The following is a 24,154-nucleotide window of genomic DNA, read 5'->3' on the forward strand; positions in this document are numbered from 1 at the left end:
ACTAAACCACCTGACCAAACCAAACACCACGGACTCTCTCCTACCCGTTTAGTTTCTCAGTTCTGGCGCCTCTTTTTAACAATACAGTGTCCAGGTTGGTGCCCACTGTCCAGGCATTGGGATTGTTGTCTCCACCCTGGCCCCCATGCAACCAACAGGAATGTGCCAGCCATAGCCATGGAAATCAGGAGCAACACAGATCCAGTATAAGCTACCTAGGCACACTGTGGCCACACACCAGCAGAGTGCCTAGGATGCACCTGTTGTATTGGCATCTCTGCAAGGGAGGGGGAAGAAAGCCTTGTGACTGAAAGCTGAGTTGCTTTACATATCTCTCTCTTTCTTTCTCCTTTCTCCCTAACCTGGGAGAGTTTCCTAAATGCCCAGGAAGAGCAGATGCCCTTTACCACCTGGGTCAGAGGAGCCTGGCTGCCCATCAAAACTGGTGCTCAGGCTCTCCATCCCCTGCCCAGGTGAGGGGACGTCCCCTTAGACCCCAGGTGACTTTTGTTAGAGCCTGTGGACTGCCCCCAGCACCTGCCCCCCTGGCAGGGGTGGCAGGACCCAGCTGGCAGGGGCCGGAGCCTTCCAGGGGCCTGTTGCAAAAAAGAGGGTAAAAGTGACCCTGGCTTGGGACACCCTCCCCTCCAGCCCTGCTCTCCTCCCTCACCCTCGGCATCTCTCTCTTCTCCTTGCTTTTGTTTCTCTCCTTTCTCCGCTAAGCTCGGGCTCGGCGCTGCCGGCGGGGGGCTGCTGTCTGATTGACGGGCGAGCATTTCAAAGGGCAGGAGGAGGAGGAGGAGGAGATGGCTGCAGTATTATGCTAATGCAGGGAGCTGGACCCGCCTTTCCCCCTGCCCTAGCGGAGCCGGGGCTGGTGCGGAGACGGCAGAGGGGAAGTGCAAGGAGGCTACAAAAGCGAGCGAGCGAGCGCGGAGCCCGCAGGTCTCCGCGGCCGGAGGAGCGAGGTCGCCCGGCGGCTGCAGCCCCGCGCCGGGGCCGGGGAACATGAGCAGGACGAGCGCCGCGGCCGGGACACCCCTGTGCGGGGCTCTGCTCCGCTCCCTCTGCCTGGGGACGCTGATCGCTCTGGCCGATGCCAAAGGGACTTTCTACCACCACCCGCCCCCCGTGCCCTACAGCAGCCGATACAACCTCTACACCTCCGGATCCAGCCCGCAGCTCAGCCCGGGCAAGCCCATGGGCAGACACAAGTAAGTCGCTGCTCCGGGTCTCTCCCTCCAGGCGATCGGGGATGCAGAGCCACCGCCGAGCCCTGCCACGAGGGATCGGGTCTCGCGAGGGGGGGGTGAGGCTGGGGCAGAGACTTGCCCCTGGAAGTGTAGCTCTGGGGGAGCAGCCGCACTGCTTTGGGGTTTGGTGCCAGGGCCCCTTGGCCCAGCCCAGAGCAGCAGATTAAATTGGGTTTAAAAAAAAAAATCTGGAATGAGCTTCTGGAAAAGGGGCTGGAAAGAGGTAACTCACTTTCTTTCTTGCAGCTGCAGCAGAGGGGCCAGCCTTTGGCTCCAGGCTGCTCTAGGAAGAACTATGAGGGATGATGGGGGCAATAAATAGTGGCAGTGCCAGCACGAGGTGGCCAAGCACCCCTAAGTTTTCCAGCTGCACAGGGCTCAAACAGCAGCTGCGGCTGGACACCACTTAGCCACAGGTGGGGACAAAAGGGAAGGGGTCTCTCTGGAAGAAGTCAGCGGGTCCGCTCACTTTTTACCTGGCTGGTTGCAGTTCTGAGGAGGGTGGCTACCAGCTCTACTGCCTTGCTTGCTGGCTTCGTTAATAAGGCATTGCAAGGAGTTTGCAAGGACATTGTGGCTAAAAATTGATGGTAAATTCAAGCACTGCCTTTCTTCCAACTGAGAAGAGGAGCTGGCTTCTAGGCTGGAGCAGCCCTGTGCAAAGCTTAACGACTGACTGGATTCCTACCAGTGTCACCCCAAGCAGAATTTGTCCCTGTGGATGGATAGAACCAGGCAGCACATCCTGGGGCTGCAGGGGGATGGAGCCACCTAGACAGGTTGGAGGAGCTTGTTTCTCGAGGGGATAGTGTATGGGGGAGTGACCAGTTAGAGATGGGGATGAAGAATCAAAGGGCTCTTCAGGGCACACAGAGGGGGCACCAGAGAGCACTGGTAGGGTTGGGTCAGGATGGTTGTCCCTGGTGGGAAGTTGCCAGTGCTTGCAGAGACGGCGTGGTAATGGAGCAGAGACCCCTCCTCATCTGGCCTGGGGCAGCTGCGCTCTTGGAACATGCAGCCCTGCTTTCCCTGGCCTCTTGTTGGGTCCCAGATGCTATTTATTGGGTCAATTTAAGTCCTGTGCAGGGCTGATTGGATTGATTTTAAAGGTAACCATAGCCTTTAAAGCAGGAGAGGGGAATTATTTTGGGCAGAGGGCCACTTACTGAGTTTTGGCAAGCCATCAAGGGCCGCATGACAAGCAGCCAGGGGCAGATAAATATTAATTTTCTAAAGTTTCAAGGGGCCCGCTGGGACAAATAGAATGGCCCGGTGGGCCACATCTGGCCCACGGGCCCCATTTTGCCCACCCCTGCTTTAAAGAGTGGTCGCCCTGAGACCAATGCTAGTGGCTCCTCTGGGCTTGCACTGCCTACGGGATGCTCTTCAGTTTGACGTGTTCCCCGCCCTTCCCCCCCGCAGTGCTTCACTCCATCCTGTCACCAGGCCCTCCCATGTTCCCTCCTTCTCATAGTGTTTACCTCCTTCTGCCCCATTAGCTGCTGCCACCATTGGCAGCCACTGCTTCCAAATATCTTCCTCCTCCCCCATGGCAGGATGGGCCAGGCTCATGTGCTAACTCATTACTACCCTCCCCTGGAATTCCACCCTTCACCCAGTGCTCCAGCCTTCCAGTGGGTGACAGTGGGGGAATGAAGATGCTTTCCCTTGCTCTGGCTGGTCTGGCACTGTAGCTAGCTGGGGCTGCTTGGCAGATGGGCTGGGAAGTACTAGTAGATCACAGCTTCTCTACAGTCATGCCCTCAGCCCAGCTCTGCCCCTCCTTCTTTCTGCTCCAACATGCCCAGCTACTGCAACAGTTCTCAAGCTTCTTAGACTCAAGGCACCCCTTACTGGACTCAAGGCACACTGCCATAACTTTTGTGAACTGAGCAGCACCCCATTAAAAAAACTAATTTATTAAAGCGCTTTCCTCCTTGCAGAGGGGCAGGGCAGAAGTCTGGCCTGAATTTATCTGCTTATTTCCTCACAGCATGCAGCACCCTTCAAAAGATCTTGTGGCACCCTGGTCTCTCAACCCAGTGGTTGAGAACCACTGAGATACTGTCTCAGCCAAACCCATGAAAGTTGGAATAACAGGGAGAGAAAGCTCAGCCTCAGTCCAGTGAGTGGGAAAGCTGGATTATCTTTTTTCCTCCATTTTTGAGAGAGCAGAGAGAATGCTCCATGGGAAACCAAATTAGGATACTTCAGCTCTTTTGTATGGAGAGGAGGCTGATAATGCTGAATGTAGCCAAACATGGTGCAAGCAGGTCTGGGCAGGATATACACACATACCCACTTCTCTAACTAATGCTCCTCATTCCTGACAGGCTCCCATTGTTATTCTAGATCTGGCACCCTCCCAGAACACCTCAACCCCAGGAAGGCTATCCTTTGCTGTATTAGCTCTGCTCCTCTCATGAGCAGACCCTGCTACCTGTGCCTAAGCAATGGCGCAACATGGGATGACTGGACAACCGCACTTTAAGAATTAGGCTGAGAACCCCAACTTGCTTCCTTTTGTGACCAAACTAGAATGATCTCCTAGAGGTGAAGTCTGTGATGCTGCACCTCCTTGCTGCCTCTGTCCTGGACAGGGGATGCTTGGACAACCGGAGCCATTCCTAGTTTGTGGTTTAGCATCAGACAACACGACCTTCTTACATCACAGTGCTGTTTCCTACCCCCACGAGTTCACTGAGCCCCATCTGCTTTTTCCCATAGACTCACTGCAGCCAACTCAACCTTTGACTTTATCCCTGCAGCCTTCTCTACGCCTCCAGAGCCATCTGCTGTGTTGCTGTCCCCTTAATCCTCCTCTGAAATTCTCTGTTGTCTCTGCCCCTATGGGCAGCATGGCCCATCTGGTTCTCTCTTCCTCCCTGCATGGTACTAAAATCGCCCCAGCTTCCAACTGTCCCTGGCACTACACCTGCATCCTTCCTGCTGAGCCTTCCTTTCCTGACCTCAATCCACAAGCGCCCAGCTTGATCCTATTGCATGTGCTACTCCACCCTGCCAACTGGGCTCCCACATGGATCAGAGGCTGAGCGATCACAGAAAATGAACATGACAGGGCAGAACTGTCCTGCTGGGCACATCAACTGTCCCGCTGGCACCAAGTGACACAGCCCAGGGCTCATTTGCTTCAGCCACTGGCAACCACAAGCTGCCCAGGGTTTTACCACTCAGGCAAGCTACTAATTAGGGGTGGGGCTATTCCCCATAAGGGAGATACAGATAGAGCAGGTGAAGAGGCCCCAGCTAATGGCCTTGTTTTCTAAGGGTCTGGAAAACAAGTGCAAAACCAGCTTAAATTTTGCTAAGACCCTGTCTACACCGTAAGAACTACCAGAGGGAAGGAGCTGGTTACAAAACAGCTGTCCCATCTGAAGCTCCAGTGTGGTTCAGTCTTGCAGTGCAGGCGGGACCACTCCGTGATTTAAGTATGTTCTCAAACCCTATCATAGAATCATAGAAAAGTAGAGCTGAAAGGGACCTCCAAACGTCATCTAGCCCAACCTCCCCCACCAGAGGCAGGATCATCTCTATCCAAACCATCCTATACCAATCCATTGTCTAACCTACTAGCAAAGCTACACAATCAACCCTGAAAAACACAAGCCATAACACCCTAACCTGCCACAGGTAAAGCAGGGAGTCAATGGCCCTGCTGAAGCCAAAGACTTTTGAGAGGCTGGAGGGAAGGAACATGGATCAATTTTGCCTACACATCAAGATAGATTAGAAGACTGCTAGCTGGAGGCAGGAGCAGGGCAGCCTGCACTGGATATCTGTGCCCTGCATGAGATGGACTCTAGCAAAAATACAAAGCAGTTGCATGGAGTCTGTGCAGCCCATCTCAATGTAGGCTTGCAGGCAAGAGGAGCCTAGTGACTGAGGACAAAGGGGCAGCCACCAGCCAGGAAGGGTCCTGTGGGAGGGGGGAGACCATCATCAGCACTTGTGGACAGGTAGAGAGCTGGGTGTATGGAGAAGCAGACTGTGTGCATGCATCCTGCAACCAGAGCTCCCTCCTTAGACTGTAAGCACATGCAGAAGGCTGGGTTGAGGTCTTGCAGCGTCACTGAGCTCTGGGTTGAGAGCAGAACCTGGAGTGTTCGATCTCTGTTGTAACCCTAAGCAGAGACATTAGATGCACCCATGTCCATATAGAGAAGAATGTAGATCTGAGTCCCAAAGCCATTCACTCGCCGGCAGGGAAACACTGTGCCCCTCCACAATAGAGAAGTGTTAGCCCTTCTGTTTCCTGAGGCTTGACAGGGCTGGCACTAGCAGCAGCAGCACCTCCCTTCTGTGGTTTCTGGGGTTGTTACAGCTGAAGGGAGGGGAAGTCCCAGAAGGAATTATATTAGCATCGGGAAAACCGGCCCCAATTCATCAAACCCAACCACAGCCTGGAGCTCCTCACGGGAGGGGAAATCTTGGATTGATTTTTCCCTGCTACTTTTTCTCCCTGCTGAGTCACAGCCAGACTGAGAAGCAGCAGCCTCAAAGTATAGCCTGGGTTTATACCCAGCCAAACCTAGAATGCTCTGGAGACCATGTGAGCTGACCTCCTGATAGAGCCAGAGCAAAGGCATTCAGGTGTCCATGGTGCAATCCTGGCAGCCCTAGACACGGGAGACTTCTGCACATGGTTGTTCTGAGGAGCAGGGCTTCTGGGTGCTTATCCTCATCAAGCATCTGAGCGGCCCCATCCACAGGGGCCAGCTCCATGCCTTATGGATGGCCACACATTGCAGAGATGGGTAATGTAGCTAAGGGTATCTGGACTCAGGACCTCTCTTGAAGGAGCTCCTGATACCTTGGAACCCAACACCTCATTCCTTACTGCACAGCACAGCTCCTCCTCCTGCTTTAACTGCATCCTGATGCAGCAAAGGGCAGTGCAGGGACCATGCCTGCACAGCAGTGCTCAGAGGCATGCCTCAGATTCACCAATGCAAAAAAAAAGTCCACACAACTTTCAGCTCTTCCCATTCCTTCCTACAGACTCCAGCATACAGTTGGATGTGGGGCTCATGGGGGCGGGGGGCTCCAGTCTGAGCTCTCTTGCTGTGACTTTTCCAGGTCAATGGTGTTGGTTAATTAATTATTCCAAGTGAACGAGCAGACTGAGGGAGCCCTCTAGCTGCCTAACCCTATAGGAGACCTCAGGCGCAGGCATTAGCCAGTTGCAGGTAAATCCTGGACTGGACGGGTCTTTTGTGCCACTCCCTTCTATGGGGGTTGGTCGCAGTGCTCCCCTCCACCCCCAGCAGAGGATTCCTTGCTGCTCCCTCCTGACTGTGGTCTGTTATTCCCACTGTAGGAGTTACTGCGCATATGTGGTACAGAGGAACGTGACATGTGCCCTGCAGGATGGGGCCGAAAGCTACGTGAAGGCGGAGTATCACAAGTGCAGCTGGGGGCCTAAGTGCCCAGGGAAAGTCCTGTGAGTATCCTTGGGATATAGTCATGCTTGTGACCTTGGGGAGATGGTGGGGTCATGGAGACTCAGCTGGGAGAAGCATCTGCCCTCATGTGAGACATACTCGCACTGCAGTGCAAGCATGTAGTTTTCCTGTCGCTGTCCCAGAGCTGGGCTGCCTGCACCCTGCCTGGATGAGGCTTACCTGGGTTCCTACTTACAGTAACAGCAGGGAATCCATAGGTTTGCCTCAATGAAACACCAGAAGAGGCATGGCCCAGCTGATGGGATAGCAGCTTGGGTTTCAAGAGATCAGGGCTGTACCCCTGGCACTGCCACTAATTTGCTATCTGACCTTGGGCAAATCAGGCCACCTCTTGGGGCCTCTGCCTTCTTGCCCATCCTTTGCCTGTCTAGTCAGTTTGGACTGTCAGCTCTTTGGGATGGAAACTGTCTCTGTGTCTGCACAGCACGTGGCACAGGAACGCTCTGATCTCAGCCAGGACTTCAATGTACGCTTCTGCTACCAACAGTACAAAGTAACACAGGAGTCAGGAGCAGGCCAACCTGCACTGAATTTCTGTTCCTGCTGTGGCATGGACTGCAGGAAATATGGGTGGAGGGTGGAGACAGGCCCAACCTGGGTCCCCAATTCCCAGCCCCCTTGAACTTTGGGGAAGTCTAGCTCTGGATCTAGTCCTTAGAGTTCAACTCCCAGAACTCCCAGCTTCACATGTTCCCTGGCAATAATCTAGCGAGCAAAAGATCCTTTGCCACTCATACTGTACTTTCCTTTGGAGTATGGGAACCCGTTTCACAGGTGAGGTCCTGTGGCTCAGGGAAGGAGAGTGACTTGCCCAAGACCACACAGTACATCCGTAGCGGAGCCATGAACAGAAGCATGACTGTGGTGCTCATTTCTGGTCAGAGATGGAGCAGTAGTAGGAGGGGGTGTAGAGTCAGGCAATGAAAAGGTTAGAGGGGAGAGAGACATCTGAATGGGGAGAGGTTTTATTTAGAGAGAAGCAAGGGGTCATGTCCGAGTTGGAAGTGCAGAAAGGGTAAGCAACACTCCTAAGTAGAAGACAGGGTAGAGATGCACCTTATAGTCTTATTGAATCAGAGATGCATAAGCTTCCGTGAGCCAGAGCTCACGTCATAGATTTCACAGATTCATAGACATTCAGGCTGGAAGGGACCTCGCAAGATCATCGGGTCCAGCCCCCCCCGAGGGACAGGAAGTCTGCTAGGGTCAAGTGATCCCAGCAAGATAAGCATCCAAACGTGTTTAAAGGCATCCAAAGTAGGTACCACCACTTCTGAAAGGTCTGTTCCAGACTTTGGGAACTTGGACAGTAAAGAAGTTTTTCCTTATGTCCAGTCTAAAATGATCTTCCTGGAGGTTGTGACCACTAGACCTTGTCTTCCCTTGGGGTGTCATGGTGAACAAACATTCTCCCAGTTCCTGGTGCACACCCCTAATATATTTATAGGCTGCCACCAAGCCCCACCTGAGCCTTTGCTTTTACAGGCTGAAGAGTCCCATGTGTCTCAGCCTTTCCCCATAAGACTTGTTCTCTTAACCTCTGATCATCCGTGTGGCTCTCCTCTGGACTTTCTCAAGCTTCTTCATATCCTTCTTAAAGTGCGGAGCCCAGAACTGAGTGAAGTACTCTATGGCCTCACCAAGGCCGAGTACAGTGGAAGGATGACTTCCTGGGTTTTGCTGAGATGCATTGATAGATACAAGCCAGGGTTTTGTTTGCTTTGCTGGCTGTGGCATTGCCTTAGTGGCTCATGTTCATCTTGTGGTCAGTCATGGCCCCCAAGTCCCTTTCGGTCATGGTGCTAGTGAGTGTAGCACTGCCGACCTTATAGGTGTGATGTGGACTTTTTTCCCCCCTGAGGTGGAGCACCTTGCAAGCCTATCCATGTTGGCCTAAATTGCCAGCCTATCCTCTAGTGTGACCACACTTCCCCATAGTTCGGTGTCATCAGCAAATTTAGCCAGTCCACTTCTGATACTTGAGTCCAGATCATTTATAAATCTGTTAAAAAGTACTGGTCTGAGTCTGGAGCCCTGGGGGACACACTGGTCACTATGCACCATGTTGACATGGTTCCATTGACTCTCACTTTCTGGGTCTGACCATGGAACCAGTTCCCAAGACATTGAACCGTGAGGTTGTCAAGGCCACAGTTCACCGATTTAACCATGAGGACTTCATGGGAGACCAAGTCAAAGGCTTTTTTGAAGTCCAAGTAGATGATGTCAACCACCACTCCTTTGTCCAGGTGATGTGTCACCTGGTCGTAGAAGGAAATGAGGTTCACCAGGCAAGACCTATCCACAATGAAGCCATGTTGGCTATCCTTCAGGATATTGTATTCCATTAGCCTGTTGTTAATGGTTTCTTTGATGATTTTTTCCAATATCTTTACAGGGATTGAGGTCAAACTGATTAGCCTGTAGTTCTCTGGATCTTTCTTCCTTCCTTTCTTGAAAATGGGCACCACATTGGCCCTCTTCCAATCCTCAGGAACCTCACCTGAGTGCCATGAGTTCTCAAATATCCTTGCCAATGGCCATGCTATGATGTCAGCCAGTTCTTTTAGCACTCTTGGGTGCATTCCATCCAGACCAACTGATTTGTGGGTGTCTAGCCTCCCAAGGTGTCCCTTCACGAGGCCTTCATGACTGATGAGTATGTCTTTGCCATGTTGCAGTTCTGCATCTTGTTGGGCAGGGTGATCCCCTTGGGCTGATGCAAGACTGATGCAAAATAATCATTAAGGACATTAGCTTTTTCCTGGTTGTCATTGTCAGCTGCCCCATTTGGTTTAGCAGGGGTCAAATGTTGTCCCTGTTTTTCTTCCAACTACCCATGTATCTGAAGAAGGACTTTTTGTTGCCATTGATTCCCGTAGCCAATATGAGTTCAGTTTTGGCCTTGGCTTTCCTAGTTTGCTCCCTACAGGTGGGACCAGTGCCGAATAATCCTCCTTGGTGATGTTACCTGACTTCCAATCTTTGTAGGCTTCTCTTTTCAGATACAAGAGGCCCAGGAGTCCCCTATTTAGCCACAGGGATCTCCCAACCCTTTTGCTACCTTTCCTTCGGGCTGGGATGGACTTCCCTTGTGCTTCAAGGATTGCATCCTTAAGGAGCAACCACTCTTCATGGACTCCTCTCTCTCTCTCTCTTTCATCAGATGCTATGAAAGGACATGTAAAGCTGAAGTGAGCTCTGACTCACAGAAGCTTATGAATCTCTGATTTAGTTAGTTTATAAGGTGCATCTTTACCTTGCCTTCTGCTTGACTGCAGACTAACACAGCTAACTACCTCTCCCAAAAGAGTCCTAGTTACCCATTCTTACAGCATGGAGGGCCATGAGTAAAACTGAAAGACAGCACACCAAAAACCAGCCAACCAAGGACATACTTTTCTCTACAAGCATAACCAACCCATGGGACTCCTTGCTACAGGACAGCATCACAGTCCAGAACTTAGCACGACACAGAAAAAGATTAGTATGTTCATGACTGGTAGGATCCATCACAGATGCATTCAGTAAGATAAATTATAAACCCTCATGCTTCAAGACAAAGGACAGCCATTGTCTGTCTGTGGTCAGGAAGAAACCTCCCCTCTGGGATGGTAAGAGAATCCTGACTGCAGGTTTTCCATGCCCTGCCCTGAGCACCTCTGCTCCCACTGAGGGAGCCAGTCTCCCTGCCTGGCTTTAGTGCCTGTGAGGCAGGGGTCCTTCCTCACAGATCTGCCATCTCTTTTCAGGAATGGCTTGGCTCTTCTGCAAACAGAAGCCCTTGGTTCTTAGGGCCAGGGTTCAAATTATGGGGGAGCTCGGGGGGCGGGGGGCTGAGCTCCCCCATAAGAGATGAGAACCCCCTGGCCTGTCCCATGCCTCTGGCGGAGGCAGCAGCTCCTTCTGGCTGCCACCGCCGCAGATCGCCACAAGAGTCAGAGCGTAATTCAAACCCTGCTTAGGGCCCATTTATGCATAAGTGCACAGCTCCCACCATGGAGAGAGAAGACTGAGGCCCAATCCACGGAACACAAGAGAGCATGGTGAGGGATCAACTGGGGCTCTGTCCCTGTTAAGGAGACGAAGGGCAGGTTCCTGCAAAGCTGGAGACAACTCTACTGAGCTTTCAAGGTGAAAACATTTTATCCCTGGAGAAACAAGATGGCAGTACTCCTTTTAGGGCACCACAAAGATCACACAAGTTAAAGCAATCACCCCTTTTTTCCCTCCCCTTCAGCACTACTCCACTCACGCCAGCATATCTCCTTCCCTTCCTTCTAACCAGACCTGCCCACTCTTCTCATATCTGGGTGAGACGATGCTGAGCAAAGACCCACCTGTGATTTGATGACTTCCAAAGGGAAACTGCTCATGCTAACCCACTAACCCTCTGCCAGAGGCCTCATCCCACCTGTGCATCTCAGGAATTAGTCATTCACCTGTAACCTCTGGGTGGGATAAAGCAGCGATTCTCCTGCTGTATTCAATGTGCCAAGATGAGTGAACTTAAGTGCTCTGTGGAGGTGATCTTTCCCTTTCTCCATGGACAGTTGTCTCATTGATCTTGCAAGGACCCACCCCACCATGGGTCCCCCAAGGCTAGGGTATTGCTGGTTGGAAAATGAGGATTCTTTTTCTGCTGAAAATTTCAAAGCAAATTAAAAGGATATTGTTTTCAACTGCATTTTCCGTAAAATTTTGTTTTTTTTAATTAAAATCTAAATCCCAATTTTCATCTGGCAACTCTGTGACAGTCTCAGAGAAGGGGAAAGGAGGGTTCCTTATATTCTCATTCTTCTCCATGGGCTGGGCTTCCTCCTAGGACCACTCTCCCTGATTAAAATGAGAAGTGCATAATGGGAATCTGTAACTATGGTGCATTGTGGGAGATGTAGTGCAATGCCTAGAGAAGAATGGGGACATGAGGCTAGTAGCCTAGAGGTGTGAGGCAGTGTGGCAGCATGTGCAAATTAAGATACTCTGTGTGCCAGACATAAGGAATGAGGGGGGAGAGGGAGTAACCAAAAATCCGTTTTTTGTGGCAAGCAGAGGCTTTTAGTGAAAAATGTCAGTGCTTCAAACAGCTCCATATGAACCGTATGACCATATGACACCACCATAGAACCATATGACTTGTGCTTCTCTACCACCTGCACCCAAGGATCCAGAGGCCCCTACAAACATTTGTGAGGCCTGGCCTTGCCCTGAGGGATGCAAAGCAGAGTTGTCATCCCCTTTCATTAATAGGGCAAACTGAGGCATGGAGAAGTGAAAAGTCTAATTTTCAGAGGGACAGAGCTCTCCCCATCACCCAGTGAAGCCAGTGGGAGCTGCATGTGCTCATCACTAGTGAAACCAGGTCTTAGAAGGTCTTTCACAAGAGCTCTTTATACTGGGTTCCTGTTGGGAACCTAGCTGTCATGGAAATGTAGCCTTGCATGGTGGGCAGCAAGCAGCAGAACTAATGCAGAACCCTGGAGCTTGGACTCCCAGCCTTTGCTAGCAGCAACAGTTTGGTGAGAGAGTGATGAATGAACCCCAGCAAAAAGCAGGAAAACTCTCATATTCCTTTTGCACCCTGCTAACTCCCTTCCCTACAAACACTGTTGGAATCTGACAGTTGTCACAGGCTGAATGCTGTAGCTACGTAGGCCTACACCACATCCGCGTGAGCTGGGGTAGGACTCAGACCCCCAGTCCATTCCATATGAGCTGAGCATGAATCAGTGCTACTTAACAGCCCAGCAGGGTCTCTAATGCCCCTTCCTGATTCATCCAGTAGGGAGGCGGAGTGTACCCTACCCCTGCTCTTTATATGCTCCCCTCATTAGACAGAGCTCAAGCTCAAGCACCTGAGGTTTGTGGGTGTTTGCATCTCATTGTGTGGAGTGCAAAATTCCAGGCGGTCACCACTGTGCACAACACCACTCTGGCCACCAACATGGGAGTCAAAGTCTGCTTCACCAAAAGGAGCTTCACCAGCCCAGGACCTGGGACACAGAGCTGAGCTGTTCCAGTGCTTTTCAGCAGAGGCCAGATGTGCACCTACTGTACCCACCCCTTCAGACTAGTCCCCACTTGTGGGGGGAAGCGGGGGTGGTACCAGGCTGGTGCTCCTCCTTCCCTGGCCCACCTCATCCTTGCCTTTCATCTAAACCTTGGGGCTGAACTCAGGCCAGTGTCAGAGTGAAGCTGAACCTGCCAGCTGAACTTTTTACACGGCTTGGAACGCTGCATGCTAGAGAGACGTAGTTTTTCCAGGCACAGGGGCCATTGGCAAATGTTTATCCAGCTGCAATAAATACTTCCTGTTGTTGACACTCAGAGAGCTGGGGGGCTGTCTCATTTGCACAAGGGCTGCACGTTCCTCGTTGCCTGTGGTGCCGGAGGGCAGCACGGCATGGAAGGCAGCGCCCCACGTGCCTAACGCCTCGCTCACCCCTTCTCCAGCAAGAGCTCTTGTTCCATTTACAACCCAGCTGCCTGCCAAGCAAAAGAAAGCATCAAGCTGCAGCCCAGGCTTCTGGGGAGAGCTGAGGTAGTGGCGTGTGCCAATGTTGTGGCTCAGCTCGGCAGTCTGTCCTGCCTTTTACTGCTCACCATGATATTTCCGGGCAGGTTTCTATGCTCTATAAAAAATACCATAGTAACTTGGAGTCTTCTGGTGGGAGGAGTAATAAAGAGGGCCTTGGTTTTTCCAACACTTGCTCTTCTTTTCTCACTTGTGTTTCCAACCAAATAGCAAACAAACGGCAGCACAGGGCAGCTTCCGGCATCGTGTGAGCTTCCATGGAGAAGGTGAAGAGACTGACCTCTTATCAAACCCTTCCCAGAGTATCCCTGAATGGATTAGAAACAAAACAACCCTGTGTTCCCTTCACATGCAACGGAAGCAGCTGAGCTATAGCAACCCTCTTCCAGTAGCTCTGTGTCTTTAATCCTCTGGAGAAGGTGCAGAGCTCTACGTGTGAACATATCAATACCTGTATGCAGCCACCTGTCTGCAGACAAGGGCATGTTTGCATTTCACTCATGAAGACAAATGTCGATGTGCCTGTGTGTCTGTGGACAGACGTACCAGCTCATTGCTTAACCTCAGTTTATCTAGGTGTATTGGTTTCTCTTGTAGCAGTGCATGTCCACACTCATATTAGAACAACCCAAGGTGTTCACCTGTGGAAGATTTCCTTTGGCCCTGGCACCTAAATACCACATATCCTGTGCCTTGCTGTTGTGTGGCTGGTGGGATGGAAGTTTTGAGGGCACCAGCTAAAAACCAGTCAGAACCCATCACACATTTCTGCCCAAAAATGTTATTTTGTCACAACTGAGATTCAGCTGTTCCATGGGAAATCATTGATGCTATGGATGTTTTCTGTGGAAATAATGTGAAAGGATTCCAAAGGGAATGGAGCATTTCATTTTGACATTTCATTTGGTCTCTCCTGCCTTGACATGAATATGGTGTTTAATATTCTATTGCAACATCAAACTTTTAAATATTTAGTATTTTAGATCACATGACATTTATCTGACTATCATGACCAAGCAGAGATAACTCCTCTGAAAGGTTCCCTTCCCAGCTTTGCTATAACTTCCTGGGTGCCCCTGGGCAAGTGACAGACCCTTTGTGCTTCCCAGACCCCACTCATGTACCAGCACTGATGGTAGTGACCTTCTCTGTAAAGCACTTTGAGATCCTTCAGTGAAATGGGCTGTAGGAAAGTGAGGGATTATTCTGGGTTCAACAAAGACATGTTGGTGTTTCTGGAACAAAACATTACAAAATTTCCATTTTCTTTTTTTTTTTTTTCCATCCTGATTTGGAACAAAAGGACATTTCCAAATACTGGGATATCCTCAGCAGCAGAACTCCATTTTCCAACCAACTCTACTAAGATTTTGGCTCAGTTGGTCTTCAGGAGCGGAGATTTGGGTCAGTTCATCCAGACTGGTTCCATGCTGCTAGAACTGAGGTTGGGGATGGCAGGGGCAATCCAGTCCTCCCCGAACGCCTGTGGAATCCCGGACAGTGATACCACTGATTCAGCAGAGGGGGAGGGAAAGCAGAGTGGGGATGAGGCTAGGGGGGTGCAGGAAGTGAGCAGCTTATATCGTACAAAGAAAGCTTGATGTGATGTTTAATAATTATCATCTCCAAATAATGAGCATCTCCAAAGTACTGTGGCAACAATGGACATCACATTTATCCCAGCATAATCCATGTTATACTGGGACAAGGTACAATTGTATAAACATCCATGTCTGTTGTCCTAGGATAAATCCTTACAAAAAAAGTTCCCCAGGTAAGAGGTAATAACAGGGATATTGCAAAGTATGTGTGTACAATTATTTTGGGATTGCATCAGTGAATCAGAAAAGCAGCAATGCATTCAGCTGCTTACTAAGACCAGATTAGAAGAGTGATGTGTCTGCATCCCAGTCCTGGGATATTCTTGCTCCAGAACCAGCACAGGCATGACAAATGCAATGTCTGTTTCTAGCCTATGGCAGCTCTGACCCACAGAGAGGGATTGTCTTTGGATAGGTCCCTTAGCCTCACAGCTGTGTTGAAGAGCTCAGTTCATTAATGCTAGTAAAATGCTTTGGGACCCTTGGATGGAAAGGGGCAAGAGAAATGCAGAGGATAGTTGCTGTCACATCTACCAGTCCTACTTGAACAGTTTCTGCTAGAGCAGTACAACCATTGTGCTGCTGCCCTCTAGTGCCTACAGCCAGACGTTCTACCCGGTAAAGAAAAAAATTGCTGGATTAATGTTAACATTAGTCCATCGTGGAGACATTTTTTGGAATATAGAGGAATGAGCATCTGTTTAAAGGATATTTGAACCATCCTATAGCTGCCACTGAGGGTGCATTTGTATAGCACCTACTATACTGAGGACTCTGTCTTGCGTGGCTTCTAGTTGCTACAGCACTAGCTGCAGCCAATAATACTACAATTCTGTTAATAGTCTTTTAAAATCAATGAGAATGCCATAGTGAAAAGAAAAGAAAATTGTATAAACCATCCCTCCGCCTATACGTTCTCCCTTTTTCCCATCTCCGTTTCCTCCTGTAACTATCTCATCTGTCTAGGTTGAAGACTTGTTGGGGGAAAGACTTCTGTCTCTTCTGTTTGTACATGACTTGGAACACTGGGCTCCACATTTGTCTGAGGCCTGTTGGCTCCACCAGAATACAACTAAGTCAATGAATAATCCCTGAACAAAGCACGGTATTGTTTGTATTGTGTTCATGCCCAGAGACAACTGCATAACAGTGGGATGATAAGAAGAGGGAACCAGAGCAGTCCAGGAACAGAAACTCCAACAAAGATAAATAATTATCATGTCCAACATGTTTTTACAGAGGATTTCAAAAGATGGAACTGGTGGCTACTTCAGACTACTCCCTCTGTGACCAGTTGCTCCAAGTCTAGATTTAAACTCCTAACCCTGCTCTCCCTTCCTTCCCTGTCTCCAACAAGGTACCGCACCTTCTTCAGACCCAGGTACAAAATCGGCTACAAGACAGTGACAGAGCTGGCATGGAGGTGCTGCCCTGGGTTCATGGGAGAAGGCTGCCATGACAGCCCCACAGACCAACCAGGCTTATTGCCCCAACACCCTAGCCCTAAGCTGCCTCCCAGTCAGAAGCTGTTTCCAGGCCCCAGAGTTCCTCCTCATCCAAAAATCCACCAAGACCAATTTCCAGGACCAAAGAAGAGCTACTACGGTGAGTCACTGGGGAGCTGCCTTTGCTTTGATTTCACACACCCAGGTCAATTTGACAAAAATCAGTGACATAGCTGGCCTCATTGTTAGCCACTTTAGAAGGCAGGGCAAGACTCAAATGGGCTTTGGGGCAAGCACCTCTTCTCTCCCCACTAAAGAAGGTCTTTCCAGCTCACACTTGAGCTACCCATGCCATACAGCATGATGGCCAGTGGTTACCTACACGCTACCCATGCTTAGGATAAAGGACCTCATTTTCCAGAGCTGCCAAAGCATCTGTGCCCAGTGTTGTTGGGCAGTCTTGGAGCTTAGCCTTTGGGGCTTGGACCCTTACGCCCTGTAACTCAGGTCATTTGAGAACAGAAATTCCAAGGTTGTGTGGCATTCACCAATAATCACTGGGCAAAGTAGATTTTAGTGCCAATGCACTGGGTACTGTCAGCTGGGGGGGAGGGGGAGCAGTATACTACATTGCAATAAGTGGATATCTAAATGTGGCCTCCCATGAAATACTCAAGGGTCGACAACAGGGACTTGCCAAATGGGATGCTGGCATCATGGCATTGGTGGTACATGGACATATGCAAAACCAAGGAGTGGCCAAGTTGAAAAGGCAGAGCACAGGAGAGAAAGCTACAAATTAGCACCCAGTTCTAATCTCAGTTATGTGAAAGGGCCTGGGACCTGGGACGGAAGTATGGGAGGGACCATTTGCAGGCCAGAAGCTTTGAGGTTAGGAAACTCCAGTAGAAGACCCCACAGTCTGAGGCACAGGAACCTAATTCAGTCCCATTTATATTCCCACCTTGCAATTCACCTGCCATTTTCTAGGACCTGAAATTTAAACTCACTAAGACTGCCTCACCAGGTCTGGGGGGATAGCTGGGCTCCTAACACCTTTGAAACCTCAGGTTCAAGCACTTCTAAAACATAAGAGCCAAATAATTTCCTTAGCAAAAATGGATTGAATGTACCCAGCTCAGACCCAATAGGAATAATCCCCCTCTGTCTGTGAGAGGTCACAAGCCAGACACCTGTAACCATGAGCCCCTCTTCACAACACTTGCCTTTCATCATTATCACAAAGGACACCAGATCCAGAGCAGAATGGAAACAAAGTAAGCAGCTTCCCATTGCAGTGCTCTGAAATGCTACCATGCCTTCAGCCAGACAGCCACAGAAGACTGCATCAGAAGAGGCAGCTGGAACTGATGAAGCATATTTTGAAATACACTGTACGTTCCTGGCCCTTTAAAAATCCCTCCCATCTGGAAAGAAGGGAACATCTTTATTTTACAGGTGCTCATTGGCATTCACCCTCCAGGGCAGGAAATACCCTGCAGGCCATGTGGATTTTCAAAGGGTCAGGAGACTACTCTCCAGTCACACAGATCCACCTCTTACCTTTCAAGTTGCTAGCCCTGAACAGACTCTCCACTGCTCTTTCTAAAAGTGTATTTTTACAGGCAGTTTCCTTGTCAGACAGTAAATCAGGGGATTGTTCTATTCTACTGCACAGCCACATTAGACATGCCTGTTCAGGGAGAAAGCTTTGCTGAACGTGTCAGAGAAGGGGTGCTTGTGAGAAGGCACAGTTCGATAAGAAGTGGCTCCCTTCATGACATAGGTTCCCCTAGGAGGAAGAGCCCTAGAGGAGGCTGCTAGAAACCAAACTTCCTGTCAAACAACTTGCTCTTTCATGTACCTGATGCTATGCCACCTTAGAAAGCAAAAGCCTGATCCACAACTCAGTGAAGTTTGTGGGTTTCTTCCAATCACTTCAGCAAGTGTTGGATCTGGCTACTGGATCCTTGGCTCCTTTGGTGACACATATATAGATACACATAGAACTGAAAACTCCCATTCTTGTGGGTACCATTAAAACTCTCCTACTACCTACCTGTAGTAACTAGAGGCCGCTACCACTGGTGCCAAATACTGCGCCGTTCACCACCATCAGCAAGTCGGACGGGGCTGCATGTGCTGAACCTGGCCATTTGAGGGAAATAGAGAATCTGTTCCACCTTTCACTTCTTAGACTGTAATTAATATGGGAAGCAGAAACCTCTGGTTATGCCAGCTTTACCTATCAGCCACCTGCAGATGCATGGCCCCGTGACCATTGTGATTGCACTCAGATATTAGTTTGCCTAGTGGGGCAAGCAATAGGGCCACAAGGAAGTTACAATTAAAGTAGGAGCAAGGCTGAAAGAACAACAATAACCCATCTTTTCTTCTCCCCCTACCCCATGTCTCTTCTCTCACACAGGTAGGAAGATGCCTGGCATCTTTGGGGACAGGCTGGACCGGCTGGAGGAGGAAGTGAGGCACCTCTCACAATCCTATGACACTCTGCACAATATGGTGAATGGCCTGGGGGACCACCTGCGTCTGGCCATCCAGGAGGATACCAGTAAGATGATTGGGTCCCTGATGAACAGCCCAAGTGTGCCTGACGCCACAGTGGGCTTTGGGGTCATCCCAGAAGGGATCGCAGATGTAGCAGACAAAGCAGACATCGCCACCTACCCACCGGTGGGGGAGATCTTGGGCAAAGTGACTGAGGTGAGCGACATCCTGAAAACCAAGACAAACCTGCTGGATGAGGTACATGGCATGGTTCTAGACCACGATGGACAGATCAAGCACCTGCTGGAGTCAGCCAGGCCCTCGCCCCTCACCTCCATTGACATGCTGGAGGAGTACATCGACAACCGGCTGAGCCATTTGCGGGGGGAGCTGCTGGATGGCTTTGAGAAGAAGCTGGGCAAAATACAGAGCACCTGTGACTTCAGGATCCAGGAGGTGCAGCAGCAATGCGAGGAGGAGAAAGCCACCAACCTGCGGCTACAGCAGACTCTGGACGGCAAGGAACTAGAGATTAAGAAGGAGATCTCCCAGCTGGAGACCCAGATCCAAGGATTGACCGTGGTTGAGAGCTGCTGCAGCAACCTAAACTACCTCACTGAGCGCATGAACATCCTGGAGAAGGGCCTCCACAGCATCTCTGAGTCCCAAAAGAACTTGCATTCACAACTGGATGGAGAGCTCTCCACCATCACCCTGGAGAACCTCTTTGAAGGGCGCTTTGAGGACCTGGAGTCCAGGGTCAATGCCACGGAAAGGGAGATGGGCAGCTGCTGCCCAACACTGGAGGACAGTGTGAGGGGCATGGTGGTATCAGAAGTGGATGGCATGAGGACGTCATTCGATGATAAAGTGAGAATCTTGGAGGACAGGTTCATGACCATTGTGGGGGAGCTGAGCAACATCAGTGCTCCAGCTGGCATGGATGGGTCTGTGATGCCCCTGCTGGAGGGCGAGCTGACTAATGTGAGAAAGCAAACAGATGAGAGACTAGATGTCCTGCAGAGTCAGCTCACCAGCCTGGAGACCACCTGCTCCCTGGGCTGTACCTCCTCTTCCAAAGATGTGGAGACTTTCCGGACGGAAATCGAAGACTGCCAGAGCAAGAACCAGGACCTGCTGCTCAGGATGGACAGCAACTATGACCTCCTGCGCAAGCTGAACGCCACCATCCTGGAGATCCAGCGGCGGATTGAGGAAGAGGCAGCTGGATCCTTGCAGGGTGAAATCACCCTGCTCAAGATCAACCTGAACACTGTCAGCAAGTCTCTGACAGGACTCAAGGACTCTGTCTCCCAGTATTCCAACACGATGCTGCATGTCAACTCCTCGCTGGATGACCACGAGCGCAAGATTGAGGATGAGGTCCACTCCATCCAGGAGCAGGTCAGCGACCAGGGCTCACAGCTCTTCTTCAGCAACAGGCGTGTTCTGAACCTCAAGGGTGACTTGGAGAGACTCAAAACCAGAATTGTGAATGACCTGAGCAACTGCAAGAATGTCGCGCATGACCTGCAGAAGGAGATGGTTCAGTTTGACAACCGTGTGGCCCAGGTAGAAAACATGTGTGGCAAGCTGGGCTCTGTGACAAGCAGCCTGGACATCATCAAGGATGAGCTGGAGAAACACACAGGCAGCCTCTGGGGCTACATGGACCATATGAATGGGACTTTGGCTGCACACTCTCAGGAAATAACTGTACTGAAGGACAACTTGCTGGATTGCCAAGCCAAAGTCACTGAGCTGGCTGAACAAATTAGCCAGTTGGAAAGCACTCCGGAGGGAAAGCAGCATTAGCTATACTGAAACCCCCATCTTTTTTCTTGAAGAACAGAATTAACTTATATCACACAGACTCCAGTGGGACAATGTTTTTTTTCCCCTATTATTAAAGTATAAATTAAAAGCTGCTACAATCCCTTCTCCCATTTTTCTTCCATATATATTTTTCTTCCTAAGAAAAGTGAGATTGTACCAGCCCATGTTATCCCTTCAAAATTACTGTACTGCTCTGTGACACTCAGCATCTGTACTAACATTGTAGCAAGGTGCCGGTCCATAGCTGGGTGGTTTTTAGTTTGACTACCAGAGCAATGACCCAAGAAGGGTCATCAGGATGATGGCAATCCAGGATGATTCACGATGATCCCTGCTTCAGCTTCATTTTTGTGGATTTATTGCTTCTGGAGGATAAAACCCTGTATTTGTGGGTTGGGTTGGAGAAACTCTGTTCAGCAAGGACCACATTCATGTTACCCACTAGCACAGAGATAGCCAGGGACCCCCAATAGCAATGCCACCACCAGAAGTCTGGCTATTAAAAGAATGCTTTCTAGCACCGCACCTCCCCCTTCCCAAGAATTCGATTCCCTCTTTTGACTTAGTAGGTGCCCTTTTCTTCAGCTGAGCAGACTTTAGGGGCTCAACTACATAATTAATCTATTTGAGTAAGAAAGTGCCCCTCCCTGCACACAAGATATTGCCAGCTCCTGTAGGAGTGCATGCATCAAAATGGCAAACTTTTATACACCATTCTCTTCTGCCCCTCACTCCTGATTGCAGCTTTCTTCATTTTACTTGCTGTGCTCCGGAGCTTGGTTTATAAAGCTGGAGGCTGTGTGCCATTGTAACTTTCTACCTATTCCACATGTAGCATTTCTGGGGAGACCTTTTAGGACTCTACTACATTTTGTGAGTGCTCTCTGCTCAGCTCTCCCAGTCCTAAGTTCAGCAGGAACAAAGGCTGCTAAGAAGCCTGCATTCTTTGCAAAGATTGCAAACAGTGCACAGCCCTGGCTCATTACCTGGGTCATGTTTGCACCTAGGCCTCCAAAGGTGGAAAGCCAAGGCAAGAAGCTGTTAGATCCCCCAGCCCTGGCACCTGGTTTTCAAAGGGAGAGGGGATGTGTACAAATTTCCTTCGTCCATCAAGTGGCATTTACTACCCACAGTGCTGAAGTGTAGGTTTTGGGGAATAGGATTTACCTGTTCACTGATTAATGTGTGCTTGTTTGTGGTATTCTATCATCGTGCAGACTGAAGGCTAGTCAGTATCCAATCCAGTTCATGCACCACAGCTGCCTGAAGCACCTTGGACATGTGACTTCTCTAGAGAGTGGATGCCTTTACCTAGTGCCAATTAGGAGGGAAAGACAGTGGTGTTGCTTATAGCACCTTTGAACACACGACTCTTCTAACTGCTTTTACAAGCTCAGTCTCGGAGGTCTTTGCAGTTTCCACAGTTGTTCAGATGGACCAGATGGGGCACCAAGTGGGCAAGCAACTGCCTGACAGCACCAAAAGGTTTAGCTGGGACTGGAACGGAGACTCAGTCTGCAGTGAAACTACTAGATGTCGGGGGCCTCTACCTTGCAAATGTGCAACAGCCACTAACAAGGACTGCACTCCAATCCCAAGAGCAAGCTCCTCTCCCACTGAACTTCCCCAGGGAGCAAGGAAAACATTCAAATACGGTTCACACAGGACTACCTAGAGGACACCTGCTCCATATGGACTGCAATGTTCCAAATCAGAAGTCCACTAGCACTTTGAGTCACAGCAAGTAAATCATTTATTGTTAGGCCAAGATGGGACTTGTCACCATTAAGCATTAAGAGGAAACATAGGAGTCTCCATTCCAGTAATGTTGGCACTTTAAGGAGAAAGAAAAACTGCCATTGTTCTCCCATCTGTCCTACTGCAACTGTCATTTACCCTTTCATACTGGCCCTACATCAGTTCTGCTTCCCTCTCACCCACCCCCAAAATGCTCTTGAGCTTTCACTCCTGACCTTTCTGCATTGCTCCCACTCACCTTTCTGCCCCCTTGTTCTGGATCATTCTCATTCCTACTTTCACTCCATCACCATGTTTCTTCCCTGTAGCATACTATACTCGAGAGCAGATCACAGGCTGAAACCTGGCCCCCAGAAAAGCTCTCTTTGCTTCAGATTAACAGACATGGGGCAACCTGCACTGTACACAAGCTAAGGACATCCTTTCCCATGTGATACAACTTCAGATGTAAGCTTCTACCAGAAACAAAACTGTTTTCTCTTTAATTTGAACATTAGGGGCTGCAGATCATATACCCAGGCTTCCCACCACATCCTTATCCAGGGTCTGCCCACCAACTCATAGAACATGCTCACTCAAATCAGCAGTGGCTTGATTCTGCCTCCCAAAGTGGTGCAGGTGGACTTTGGTGTCACGGAGGGATAAGGCCCTTCTCTGCCTGCATGCCACAATGAAAGCAAAATGACAGAGACAAGGGCCTGTCTTCATAGGGAAAGGGGCCCTGAAGCAAGTCTTGACTAGCACTTGGACACTCAAGGACAGCTTTGCTTGGACCTCAAATTCCATTTTGTTTCCTCAACAACAGCTAACTCGCATGTAACTGTATCTCTAATTCGCCGTGCCTTGATATGGCCCTTTACATCAATAGCACAGACAGCAGAGTAGGGACGAGATCTATGGAAAAGCTAGCCTTCACAGCCTCAACAAGGGGCCAAAGACCTCAAAACAACCAAAGAGGAAGTTGGAATGTCTCTAAATTTGGTCTGACAATCCACTTTTTAAAGAGAGTAGATCAGAACAGATCCCTACAGCTCAGAGAGGGGATAAAAAGTCAAACAACAGGAGAGGAAAGTGGGGAGGCAATAGTATCAGACAGAGCCAGGAGTGGTTGAATGTGTGCTGACCTCTCCAAAGTAGCGTTACATTTGGACTGATTTCTGATTAGAAACTTGAAGACATGGACAGTTTTTACTTCTGTTCTCAGATACTCGAGTCAAAAAGCTAAGGTAACTTTGTTTAAAAAAAAATAAAAAATGGGGCATTTGTTGCTTTTGAAGAAGGAATCTGATCCCGCCTGTGGCTCCGCTCACCCTTGGGCCAGCTCCCAGGTGGTTGTTGACAGATCCTATTAAAGGCCATTTTGTATTGTTTTTAAAACATTGTACATTTGTTCAGATTTTTCATGCTGAAAGACTGTTTGTACTGGAAAAAAAATAAAAACTTCTTGCTGAGGTTTCCAGTATCAAATGATTCCCTTAGAATGAAAGGGAAAAAATTTACAGTATATACCGAGGGCTGAACACAAGACTTGGATTATTGAGAGAGGCAGCTACAATAAGAGACTACTGTGTTATTTCCAGATTAGTTTTGGCCTGAGGCGGGAAGGAAGCTATGTCAAAGGGAGAGCAGGGAAAAATTGTTTGCAATGCAAGTAATTGAAGCTAAGGACTGCAGTGATTGTTACCTGCAGCACATCCAGTAAATGAGTCTTTTGCTAACAGGAATTAGCAACATC

General features: G+C 49.7%; 1 protein-coding gene across 1 annotated transcript; it reads left to right on the forward strand.

Moving 5' to 3' along the window:
• Positions 1 to 817: 817 nt before the first annotated feature.
• Positions 818 to 23,872, forward strand: EMILIN3 (elastin microfibril interfacer 3). Its single transcript, XM_006275847.4, has 4 exons — positions 818 to 1,214; positions 6,592 to 6,714; positions 16,230 to 16,477; positions 18,746 to 23,872. Exons 1-4 carry the CDS (start codon positions 1,009 to 1,011, stop codon positions 20,638 to 20,640), a joined length of 2,472 nt encoding a protein of 823 aa, XP_006275909.1. The 5' UTR covers positions 818 to 1,008; the 3' UTR covers positions 20,641 to 23,872.
• The last annotated feature ends 282 nt before the right edge of the window (positions 23,873 to 24,154 follow it).

The sequence above is a fragment of the Alligator mississippiensis genome, chromosome 9 (genome assembly GCF_030867095.1).
Source record: "Alligator mississippiensis isolate rAllMis1 chromosome 9, rAllMis1, whole genome shotgun sequence".
Classification (NCBI taxonomy): Eukaryota; Metazoa; Chordata; order Crocodylia; family Alligatoridae; genus Alligator; species Alligator mississippiensis.